At 27.3% G+C, this 13,312-nt stretch overlaps 1 protein-coding gene across 1 annotated transcript; it reads right to left on the minus strand.

Moving 5' to 3' along the window:
- Positions 1 to 3,854: 3,854 nt before the first annotated feature.
- LOC112595041 (dnaJ homolog subfamily C member 22) lies at positions 3,855 to 12,061 on the minus strand. Its single transcript, XM_025340115.1, has 5 exons — positions 11,252 to 12,061; positions 6,755 to 6,902; positions 5,941 to 6,178; positions 5,533 to 5,800; positions 3,855 to 4,117 (listed from the first exon to the last, which is right to left on the minus strand). The coding sequence occupies exons 1-5, from the start codon at positions 11,576 to 11,578 to the stop codon at positions 3,905 to 3,907; spliced, it is 1,194 nt and encodes a 397-aa protein (XP_025195900.1). The 5' UTR covers positions 11,579 to 12,061; the 3' UTR covers positions 3,855 to 3,904.
- Between the last annotated feature and the right edge of the window lie 1,251 nt (positions 12,062 to 13,312).

A 13,312-nucleotide genomic window follows, 5' to 3' on the forward strand; every position in this document is an offset into this window, starting at 1 on the left:
TAACCACTTTTTAAATCTCATCCTAAGTATGTTGTTTATAAATATATAAGTACTGAAACAGTAAAAGTGCAGCTCTTGTATAAGACATGACTTATAGCTCCCAACTGACTATTTTAGACGATTGTATATTTCGTTAATCTATTATACAGAATGTTGTCTTATAATGATCTCATGGCATTGTATTTCGATATTTCATTTATTTTTATTAAAAATATATTCTACTATAAGCACCTTTCATATTTTATTAAATAATAGATTTATTAGAAGTTATATAGCGTACTGGCGTAGAAACAATAAATCCAATACTATATGTAAGTAGTTAGTACTATATAGGTACTTTACTTATTTTATATTCCAAGAGCTGATCCATTTCAGAAACAATAAAATTTTTAACGATGTGATTTTTTTTGAAAATATTTGTATAGGTATCTAAATCATAATTTGATCAAGTTTTTTTTTTTTGAATTATCAAACTTAATACATTAAGGATAATCGTGGTCTTACATAAAATATAAAATAGTTGTAAAGTTTAGTCTAATTATTAGACTCTAATGGGTATACCTATTTACTTTTTATACTAGGACAATTTTTATAAAATTATACAATTTTAATAAATTAATGTAAATTACTTTTAATCTACATATTATCCTTAGTATCTATTTATTTAATAAATATAAAATAATGTATACAAAGACAATAATAGAAGGGAGGAGCCTTCCGCCACACTGTTTCTGCGATCGCTATATTATTATTCTTATTCCCTATTTTAACGATTATTAATAAAGAATTAAGACTATGCATTTATCTTCATTTTTTTTTTTTTTTTTATTGTATTTCTTATGTAAGGAGTAATGGCTACTTATTCACTGTTATAACTTATAACTTTTATTGAAAAAAAACTTTATTTTTATAATAATTTTCATTTAAAAATATTTAAGTTCTATTATTAAATAAAATGTTGCATAGTTAGGAAGGTAGGTACACGAATACTTAAAATATTTTTAACAGTTGATTCAAAATGTTTAAAATATAGTAGAAAACTCTATGAGGCACATTTAGGATTTTAAATATTTGATACGGTAAGTCAATTTTCATAATCAGACTTCTTTTACAGCTAATTCTTTTCGAATTTCCATTTCTTATTATAGTTTATTTGTATATTCCGAAAATAATGCACTTACGTTGTTGTGAATAAAAAAAAAAAAAAAAAACAGTGACCTTTTCATTTAAATTATAGATACTATAAAAAAATGTATGGCAAGTAGGTATGGCTTAAGTCAGTGTATGCATTACCATTTACTAACCCGGCTAATGCTTAGATTAGGTAGAACGGTATATAATAGTCAGATTTGAGCTTGTCACATCTGCATAAATTTTTTTTTATGATTAATGTTTTCAGCACAAATAACAAAGCCATTGAGTTGAGATTAATGAAAAACAAAGTACCTATCTACGTTCCTTTTTAAAATACATAATTCATAGTTAGTACTGTTAGTAGGCACTGCTTTAGTACAAATTTCCAAATAATTTTTTAACTATAAATAGTTGAGTTACATAAGTAAATATTTACTATGAAGAATATACTTTATTTTTATTTTTCACTAAGTCTAGGTAGATATGATTATATATTTTTTATTGCTAACCAATTTCTAAAAGTTAAAATGTCCATTTTATATTAGATACCTATTATCAATAAGTTTAGATAACCAAGTCGGGGAAATTTTATTAATAATAATAAAAAGTAGACATGATTGCCTATATAAAATATGTTATTTTTTTAAAGTAACTACATAAGTCAAATTAGTTTATTTTTTAAAAATACCGGTTAATTAGTTTTTATTTTTTTGATTATAAAAGCTTAAGACTAGCAATTTCTTCTAATTAATTTAGATTTTACTTACCTAATTTAAAATATGTAACAATTATGTCACTGTGTCATTAAATATAATACTAAAAATTACTAATTTATTCTTAAAATAATATTTAAAAATTAAAATACTCTTATCTTAATGTCTGTCATTTGTTCATTATCCAATTATTCAAGGATATAATATCATATATCAGTATTATTAATTGTAATGAATTATGATAAGCCGGATTATGTAGGAAATCACTAAGTCTCAACCTATTATTATATATTATGCATTTTACTATGATTTTTACCGTAACATACTTATCTGTTATTAATAAATATTCAAAATTAACCAAAATTTAAGTAAAATATTATGTTCTTTAATCTAATTTACAGATTTCTTTATAGTTTATTAAGATACAATTTTGCTAATTGTTAAGTTTACAATTATATTAAATGATATAATTGAAAAAAACATTTATTATGCATAATATATTTTATACTTTTGTATTTATTAATTTTGCCTAATATAACAATATTACAAAAAATTAAAGTTTGGAAACTTTCTTAATATAGTTTTGTTATTTTTATTTAATTAAATTAATAGGATATAAATATTTAAATATTTTATTACAGAAAACATGGTGGTGGCCATTGGCTGATAATATCCTTAATTAATTGTTTTTCTGAATTATAGGTATGTTATGACTTATGACTGGTTATGCGTATATATATTCAATTAATTCTCATTAGTTTATTTTAAGCTCTATGTTCAAGATAGTTTATAACTCAAGTTAAATTAATTTTATCCAAAATTAATGATATTTTCTACTATTATAAAAATATAAAATTGTTTAAAAATGTCTAATATAAAACAATATAGATTGGATTTTTTTTATTTATTTGTTATAGAAAAAAAAAATGTGACTAATTGTTAAATGAAAGATGAAATATTATAATTGTACGGAATTCACAAAGTGAAATAAGAATGAATGTTAATATTCTCAAATATTAAGGTGCTCTTTTAGATATTGTTTATTAATGATTTAAAATTTAATATGTATATCATTACTTCTAATGCTAAATATTTTTTCATTTCTGTTATTAAAATTATAGTAATTACACAAATAAGTCAATAAACCATATCATGTAATATTTTTTCTTCCAATTGTTCTAAATATATTATATGTCATGAAATCTATGAACTATCTAATTAATAGTCTGAATACAAAAAAAAAAGTAGATTAGCATTACAATTTTGATAATGGTACTAATTAATAATTAGTATGATTTATATTTTAACAAAACATATACATTATTTCCCAACTCCTAAAATGTAATTATATCAAGTTATACATATGTATATATAATTTTTTACAGAATACAATATTTGATTCTACAAAAAGTTAGAAATATTATTGTGATTTGTGGAAGTACAGTTCATGGCTTAAATCTTATTGGCATTAAACAATATTACATTAAGCTATAAGGTAAATTAAAATTATTTCATTTTAAAAAAATAATAAAATCATAAAGTTTGGTATTATAAGTTAAATACATATTAAAAACAAACTAAACATTATTATTATAAATAGGAACTTCGAGACTCACTGAAAACTCGAAAACATTACATTTATATGGTTCTAACAAAATATATAAGTATAAAATTGGTGTTTAATTTGGTTTACATACAAAATTTATACATTTATACTTAATGAGCGTTTATAAAATGTGATTCTAGTATCTTATTTGATAATGTTATTGTACGATAAATAATAATGAATATTTCTAAAACACTATAAATCTGATGAAGGCATTCCTTAATCAAATATAGTGTTAAGTTAACATATAAAGAATTACAAAGTTATAATTTTTGTTTTAAAATTATCCATCACATAAATATTTAATGCCTTGACCAATAGCATTTTTGAAATATAATATTCTTAAATAATGTTGCAGTAAACATTAATTTGGTTTTATCACAGTAAATGTATAAATAATTAGGTATGATTTTATGACAGATGCATAACAAAAAATAAATAATATTGCAACTTAAAGTTCTTCATTAAATTGTTTGTTTCTTCTTCGCCTTTTAGCTCTACTATTTGATAACAGTTCACATGCTTGCTGTACTTCGAAGAATCGATTTTGCACATCTTTTTTAGTTTCATCATCTTTAGCTTTATCTGGATGGTATTTTACTGCTAATGTTCTACATTGATTTTTAATTTCAGTTTGTGTAGCTCCTGATCTTAATTCCAACACCTTAAATAAAAAATAATAGGTATTGTTTATAAAAACTTGTGTTTAAATATAAGTACATAGTTTTAACTTCAAAATACTCAGTATAATTATTGACAAAAGATGTTCCTGGGCTCATCATATCAACAATCTAGAAAACTCAATTACTTCACACTTAAACATTATAAAAATTCTGTCCCATAGGTACCTTCACAAGGGTCCAAGACTCATGTCTTGAAAAAAATGTACAAGTCCTTTATACTGTCCGAACTAGACTATGGATATTTCATGTAAGCAACTACAAACAAATCACTCACAAAAAAACTCGACATTATACATAACTCAGGACTTTGCATGTCAATTGGCACGTATCGGTCAAGTTCAATACTTAGTATTTACAACCTAGCTGGTACCTAAAACTAAAATTGATATTAAATCATGAATTAAAACTAGCAAGTACTGCCCCTCTCTTTGATTTTAAACCAAAGTTTCATTTTTTACTTATACTATTTTAAGAAAACAATTTAAAAACCTTTAAACTGTTAACCTTTTTGCCTATTCAGGTGCCCGAATTAAAAAATTCTAACAAAACCAACACTCTGAACTCTCTATACTAAAAAAAATAGTACATCACCTGCTACAAACAAGAATATTACCATCTAATACAAAATAAAATAAGTGAAAAAATATATATAGCCGCATCCTCAAGCCAAGACAGGGTTGATGCTGAATATAAAACAGCATGAAATTTATATACAAGCTTTCCAGCTCTAGTTTAGTTTTTACAGCAGAGTCCACAGCCATAATTAAAGCCTTTGATTTAAAAACCGAACACCATCTCCAAGACACCATTATTTTCAGACTCTCAGCGCAATTAATAATATCAAAAACATATATAACCTATCAGATATTAGCCTACGTATTCAAAATAAAATTCACACTCTACAAAAAAATAATAATTACAAAATTAAACTTTTTTGGATTCCTGAACATTGTAGCCTAAAAGAAAATGAACACACTGACCTTACAGCAAAAGTCACAAAAAATTCTTTGCTATCATCATTCCCACAAATTACTTCTTACAAAGACATACAAATTCTTATACTAACTAAGATGGCATCAGAAATAAAAATCCCACTACACTAAAAAACAAAAAAATAAAAAAAAAAATATATATATATATATATAACATTAACAATTCATAGAAAATTTGAAGTAATCATAACCACACTCAGAATTGATCTCACTAAATAAAAAAAAATATACAATTGCATAAAAATCTGCACTTCATTCATAAATATTAATGTTGTAAAATTGTAAAAAAAATTTATATTTTATACATTCATTCAATAATTTTAGTTTTAAGCTATTTTCTATATTTTACACAGTATATTATACATTTTTAATTTTTGAAGTCCTATCAAATTGGATAATCTCACCTTAAAAGCATTTTGTTCACCCGAAGGATCAGATAATGAAACTATTTGCCGCCAAGTCTCCATCCACCCGTGTTCTTGAGCAAATTGCCATACATCAATGAAAGATTGTTTTACGTCTAACCACCAGGGTGAACTGAAAAAATGACCTAAAGCTTCATGGAATGGTACTTCATCACCTTCTTCATCTGTTACTTTGGCATTGAAATACAAATAACTACTCCATAAAGCCATGTATAATAAACAGCACATACTGATCACAATAATTCTTCTGCAAATTAAATTACATACGTAAGTAAACATCAAATAAAAAAGGTAGGTATTCACATAATTTTAAAAACGAATAAATTATTTTGAAAAAATATTAAATACATGAATATAATCAATACTTAATTTTACTTGAATACTTACTTTAAGATACCTGGACTCTTTTGGTTTTTTGGTCTCCACCGTTTCTCCAAATGATCAAATGACCACGCTGCTGATAATATCATGATAGCAAACGATGTAGATTCATCAATATCATAGCCCCATTTATCAAAAATAAATGATTTCAATGGATTACCAACCATGGGTACTATATATGCACATATTAAAGGCCATTTAAGAGATCCTGTTTCATGACCAATATTCCCCACAGCCCATACTCCTAAAAATTCATTAACAACAATAAGTACTTGGTGAATATTAAATTAATTTTAAATATTAATTTAAGAACTTATATGCAGAGCCTATTGTAAAATGTTCTTAATTTGTAGATTAATAATAAGAAGTACATTTTAATAATCTATGAACTTTGACAAATTACAACATGGGGACGACTAATGATTATGTTTATGTATCTGATGAAATTAAGTGATAAACTCAAATTTTTATTTTTAATTAATGTAGAAAATACTCTCTAGATAATTAATTTTTTTAACACATAAACAATAGATATTAGACAAAGTACAATTTACTCAAGCTCACAAAGAGTAAATATTATTGAAATAAATTAAGAGGCAAAAAGATACCTATAATACGAATAGGTACTACAAGTTACAACAATAATATCTAATATAAAATCTTGGCTGTATAGTTTTAAATATACTAATGTATTAATATATATACTAATGATATAATAATGTTTGATGTACATAATTAATAGAAAAATAATGATGTAGAAATAATCAATTTAAAAGTAGTTTCTATAATAGTATTACTACTTAGAAGATCAATTACTTACCTAAAGCTGCGGCTAAAGGAGTAAATACATGTAGCCATTGCCAGCTAAGACCCCCAACATTATCTTCAGGTATTGCTAGGGATACAACGGTACTAAAAAGATAAGCCACTACTACCATTCCAGTGAATCGAACCGTAGAAAACGGTGGCTGAAACATAGTTAAAAATATCAGATATTAGTAATGAAAAAATTTAAAATATTAATATATTATTAGTTATTACTCATAATAGTCATAATAATATTTTTTAGATTTAAATAAGTACTTAGGTACCTATAATAATTAACAAGGTAATAATTCAGTTATTATTATTGTAACTACTAATAATTATATTCTTTTAAATTTATTATTCATGCAATTGATCTGTGATTTAGAGATAAGTTACCTTACGTTATAATAAATCTTACTAATAAAAACAAAATATAATAATTTATATTTTATATAGGTAGTTAATGCTCCGCATGTTATAGATTGTAAGATTAGTTAAGAAACTTGGTATTAGTTAACTGTAGATAATTCTTATTTACCTTTTAATTAAATACATTTTTTATTTTATATTGACATTAACATTTAGAATTTAGATTATAATAAAATGCCCACTTGATAGTTGTTATTGTTATAAACATACCTATTAATTTTTTCTAAATTTCTATATTTTACTAGAGTGCATAAATAATAATAATTTTTTAGTTCAAGTCGCACTAGTCCATGTGCAGTTTAATTTTTAGTTTCTAACGAAAGCAATATTGTCGTTATAATTATTATTAATATTACTGTTTGGGCAATAATTTTTCAACAATCTAAAGATCTTTGTTGAATATTGAGGTTTTGTGGAACAAGAAATAATAAAAAAAATATATTTATTATTATCTATACGAGAATGAAAAAAATTGTTACCTCACCTTCATTGATAAGCCCCATTATGTCAAGAACTACTTACGTAGCTCTCCCTTTACAGACTTTATTTCTAGAACCAGTCGATGTACACCCACAACCCGCCCTACGGATCGCGAGTACGTTGAAACGTACACCGTTCACTTCCGTCATGTGTTCGGGCGAATGGGGCGTAATCGAGCGGCTGTTGAGCCGGTTGCACTCTCTGCCAATGGTTCGGGGACTTTCCTCAGGTCGAAATGTGGACACTCGATAACCACTTGGTTATCGCGCCAAGAGTGTAGACCCGGTGGTAAGGTAACGGAGGTGAGGTGAAGTGTAAATGTTTGAACGGAGTATATATACTACGCAACTTGGTCCAACCGTAACAAGTGAGAGCATTTTGACGGTCTAAGACCAAAAACCGCCATCTAGCGATAATATTGAACGTTACTAGTTTATTAGACGTAAGTTGGATCTCGCTAACGTATTGGAATATATTATAATATTATTATTATTAAGCATTCCACCACTGAAATGTGATACCGTTGTTTTTGTATGTTATACAAATGAGTAAATTGAATAATATTATCTCTAATAACTGGTTTAAACAAAAAAACCGTTAAAATATTAATGGTTTAATGTACGTTTGCCCGAGTACATTAATACGGTGAATAATGTATTATATGTTCGATAAACCTTAAAGAAGTGTTCACAATAATATTACTGTATTGCGTGTATTCCAAAATAATATTTAAATTTTTCAATAAGAAAAAGGTATTTTACACTAAACGATGAGTTAAGAACCCTTTTTAACAGCAATTTAATAAACAATTTATTTTCCAAGAAATAAAGGTGATTAACCTGCATGTGTTTCTATTGAAGGTATTCTCAAGGTTAAATTCCAAACATGTCTGATGTTCCAGTATTGAACTCTCGTAACACAAGGGGTCGGTAAACAAATATAATTTTTTAACATAATTTTTGTTAGCAAAAGAATATTATTTATTTTTTATAATTGTTGGCGAACTACATTTGAACTCAAGAGTCAAGTCCATTTTCTCTATCAAAACGAAATTTAGGTATCATTATTTGGTACCTAGAAATCTAGATTAAATGCATTAAAATTAGGTAAATATGATGCAAATATACAAAGAAAATCCGTCAATATATATGCACCAATATGCACAAATAATATTAAAATATACACTATTAACAAAAATAATATTAATTTTTGTTTTAAACGTGTTTTTATTCCAATTAAAACAAAATAAGATAAATGTTGTAGGTACCTTTCAACATCAAAAAATGTTAACAAATAATTAAATTTAAAAGAAATCATTATTTTATTTTTTGGTATCAAATTTTAAATAAAAAAAACAACAGAGTAATTAAAACAATTTAAACAAAATAACGAGATAACAATTCAAATTTGAAATTTAGACAACGAACAAATACTGATTTGTATACAACTTCGAGAAATTAATTTTTAGTAATTTCGCTTATTAAATAATAGTTAATCAATAATTGACAATATCATATTTTTCATGAATAGGTAATAATCAAAAAGATCGCAGACAGCAGGATGTATATTATTTCAGAATAGTTATAATTTTTAGAACTATGACATATATATAGTATAGTAAACTTTATTTTATAAAATTTAAATATAACGCGAATAATATAATGGATAATTTATTTATATTTTATACATTATATATTTAGATAAATATTTATTACTTACTATCTAAGATCTACCTACCCTACACAATATGTAGCCATGTAGGTGAGCATATTAGAAAGATTGTACACCTAGTACAAAGTCGTATATATAAATATGTATAAATGTATTACCTATAAAATGTATGATAAGAAACTGTAATAAAATATTGTTGAATCTTAATTTTTCAGTAAAACAAAGATAAAACAATGCAACATAATACAGACAGCGAAAACCAATAATGGAAATTTAAAATCTTAAGTAGAGTAAATTAAAATTATTTTTAAAAACATAATATAGTCTATAATATACATATTATGTAACCTTATTTGTGTTCAAGTAAATTTTTTGAATATTAAAAGATTGATAAGGTATAAATGTAGGATATAGAATAGAATATAATATATAGAATTATACTAGAATTACTGGACCATTAAAAATAATAAATTTAAGTAATTTAACCACGTCATAAAAACCTAACCAAGCATTTAAGTAAATAATAAATGAACAGATATATCCAACACAACCGTGACCATATGTGTTCTACGTGTGAACGTGTATTGGTTTCATAAATTATTATTCGTTGATCGTTTTTTATCATTCTGGCCCAATAAAGATATATATACCTTGTTGACCTAAATTTAAAAAACATTTTAGCTGTGAGCCACTTTAAGACTATGAATTTTTATCCGAATTCTTAAAATAATTTTGAAAAAATAAGATAATCGAATTTCATTAAAAGCAATAACCGAGGTAAAATCTAAATGATATTACCAGTCATAAATGAATTGCTTCGGCATATATATACTATATAGATGTTGGTAAAATACGGATCGTGTATTCGTGTTCCATTTCTTTCGTCTGACACTTTTTTCAAGCCGACCGAGACGTTCCCGGCTACCTCCGTGTCACATCGTATACGCAATGTATAAGTATGCCAACGTTAAAGCGTTAGGAAAACCATATCGTCATATAGGTAGAGATATTCAACAATTCAACCCATGTATCAATTATAATTATTTATTATTAGTTAATTTCTCCAACGATGGCATGATTTAACGATAGGTACCTACTGTTGCCACGCGATATCCAATAATGAGTACACCTCGTATATTATATATATTTGGCTCATAATTTATTAAAACTCAAAACTTTCATGTTGTATGTGGGTGGGATAAATAACAAACGCATTAATGACAGGCTTTTAAAAAAAAAAATCCATACTGCATACTCACACATAAAAAAGGCTAGCATAATAGTATGCATTCTCCACTGATCAGGGCCGGATTTAAGATTTTTAGACCTCTCAGACTCGTGTATAATTATTAACAACATTATTACAAGTAGTTTTTTTTTTTTTTTTAGGCGTATGACGTGTGGTAAGAGCCCCTAAATACGAAGTATTTATAAGTCCCAAAATACGCAAACATTATAAAATTAGAAATGATACGTAAAAGTAATATCAAGTTTCAGGTATTATATTAATGCCTATATTTATACTCCTTTTATTATAAATGTCACTCATACTTATATTATAATAATGACGTAATAAATCTTATTAAAAAAGTACGTGAATACATTACACCACCTAGCGAACTATTTTTTTTTTTTTTTATAATGAGGGGAAGGGAAACATCAAAATATAATATTATATCGTAAAATAATTTTTAACGTTCTTATAAAATATGTATGTATAAACTATTCTGTCTTTTCGCGCACGCAATCCTCAGAAGAGTACGCGAATACGCGTGCCGTGTAAATGTGTAGGTACCTCCTAAAGGCTAAAAGTCGAATTATCACGTCGCACTAAATGCTGATAAGTATGGCAATATTGCGTCGGATTATATTAAGGCCCCCCGAGACCTAACCCCGGGAACAATGTCAAAAACCCTACACGAGCACTCACCTTTTCGTGCACGCGAACCATGTAGTCGACTTTTCTCATGTACTTCTCGTCCTTGTTGGCGTCGGCCACGTACTCGCCGATGTAGAACAGATCTCTGAGCCAACCGAACCCGAAATACCCGCCGAACGTGCACCACCAAAGCACGCCCTGCAGGTCTCTGCCCAAGTAGAAATGGTGCAGGCCGCACACGCCGCCCACCAGCCACAGCAGATACGTAAGCGCTTTGCTCTTGTTGCAGCTGCTCTTGTCGTTGTGACTCCGATTTTTGCCGCCGCCGCCGCTCTCTCCGGAGACACTTTTGCCCATGATTCCCGGTAGTCCGAACATGTGTGCGTGTGTCGGTTAAGGCGCTTATGACGAGATAATATATATATATATATATATTAAACCAACAACAATATTGTGTGTCGCAATGAGATGAGTAACCTGTACACTGCAACACGGATACGAGTGAAATGTCTGTGCCGGGCACGATACGCTAACGCGTTACCGATTCGTAATCGTTACTGTCGTGTACGTAAAAATAATGATAATAATAATAATAATAATAACATAATAACGCGATCGCCGACGACCGCTACCCTCCCCTCCGAACACGTATGCGCGGAGGTCTATACAACTCTATAAGCGTCTGGTGGTGCCGAACAAGTGGCACGGTTAACGGGATTCCCGGATGTAGGCCACGCAGTTCAACAAGTCCCCGGCGAACGAACAGCATTCACGACGATGACGTCACGGACGGCGCAGGCGCTCGCGAAGCGTTCAACGCCGAACTGGTTGTCGTGGGCCGTCGCGGAGATCGCAGTAGGTACCTAAATAATAAACAGTATACCTCTCATACTTTTTCTACCTACGAAATAAATACATAATATGCGATCATGGAATACAATAACGATATAGGTACGATTATATACTTATGCATATAATATGTATTTATTTATCGTGTGCAGCAACCGCTACGTATAGGTAGTACAAGCTGGTAGGTATCTATTGTCGTGTTTGCACTTGACGACTTGCAAATTACGACAGGCAGTGACTACGACTTAGGAAGTCTCAAATTTTAATAACTGTATAATATCATGGTAATGTACAGATATGTCCCCCAACAAATTTGTTAAGAGTATGTAATCGGTACAATTTCAAAATAACTATTTTTTCGCAAATTCATTGAAATTTGAGAGTATACGCAGTACATATACCCGTGATTTTATGAAAAAATCTCGAGAGTATACCAATCCTATGGGAACACCACTGATAATATACATCTACGAATCAATAATCACAACAAAATATTATAGTTGTTTAATATATAAATTCCTATAACCTATTATAATATCTAGAAAAACTCGATAATCTCGAGAATAATTATAATAAGCATACGAGTGATAATGTAAATATGCGATTTAGGTGTATTTTTATATATTTTATTCTAAATTTGATGTGTATTAATGAAAAATGCGATAGGAAAACCTTCAATTTCCGATTGTTCAGAGATAAATTAGAGTAGCCGAAACACTAATAATTTTAATTATTAATAATTCTACATATTATTTAAACATTGAAATAGGTACCTATAGGTATCCGCATCCCAATATAATGAATAATGATCGTTAAATAGTCAACAGTTAATATCTTAACTCAATGAATTTGTACCTACGGACAATAGTTAAATTATTAAGTATAACTGATCACTAGATTATTAATTGATGCATTTAGTAGAGTACTAGGTTTAAGGTGTATAAGTATAACTATATAAAAAAAGGTCTTTTAAAATATAATTATAAAATATATAGCTTTAGACTGAAAAAACTATTGCCTATAAACTTAAAAATAACGAAGACAATAATATATAATGATAAGTGATAACCATCTACTCAGAATTTTTTCTTTGCCAAATTCTAAAAAATGATAAAGACAAAAGTAATAAAAATATTAAAATAATTAAATATAAAACCTCAAAGACAACTTATGTATGTATTAATATGCATAATATAATAATAATAAAGAGTACTTACTTTTTATAAATATACATTATTATGTTAAGTTATAAGACCTAAACGT

This window comes from Melanaphis sacchari, unplaced genomic scaffold (assembly GCF_002803265.2).
Source record: "Melanaphis sacchari strain LSU unplaced genomic scaffold, SCAv2.0 Contig24_pilon_pilon, whole genome shotgun sequence".
Taxonomy (NCBI): Eukaryota; Metazoa; Arthropoda; class Insecta; order Hemiptera; family Aphididae; genus Melanaphis; species Melanaphis sacchari.

What these genes read in the sequence shown, in the direction of transcription:
- LOC112595041 (XM_025340115.1), bottom strand. Translation starts at nt 11,578, where the DNA reads ATGTTCGGACTACCGGGAATCATGGGCAAAAGTGTCTCCGGAGAGAGC. An exon ending in TGGTTCGCGTGCACGAAAAG is followed by an intron (nt 6,903 to 11,251) that starts GTGAGTGCTCGT and finishes ACTATGTTTCAG; the next exon opens with CCACCGTTTTCTACGGTTCG. An exon ending in GTGAACAAAATGCTTTTAAG is followed by an intron (nt 4,118 to 5,532) that starts GTGAGATTATCC and finishes TTTTTATTTAAG; the next exon opens with GTGTTGGAATTAAGATCAGG.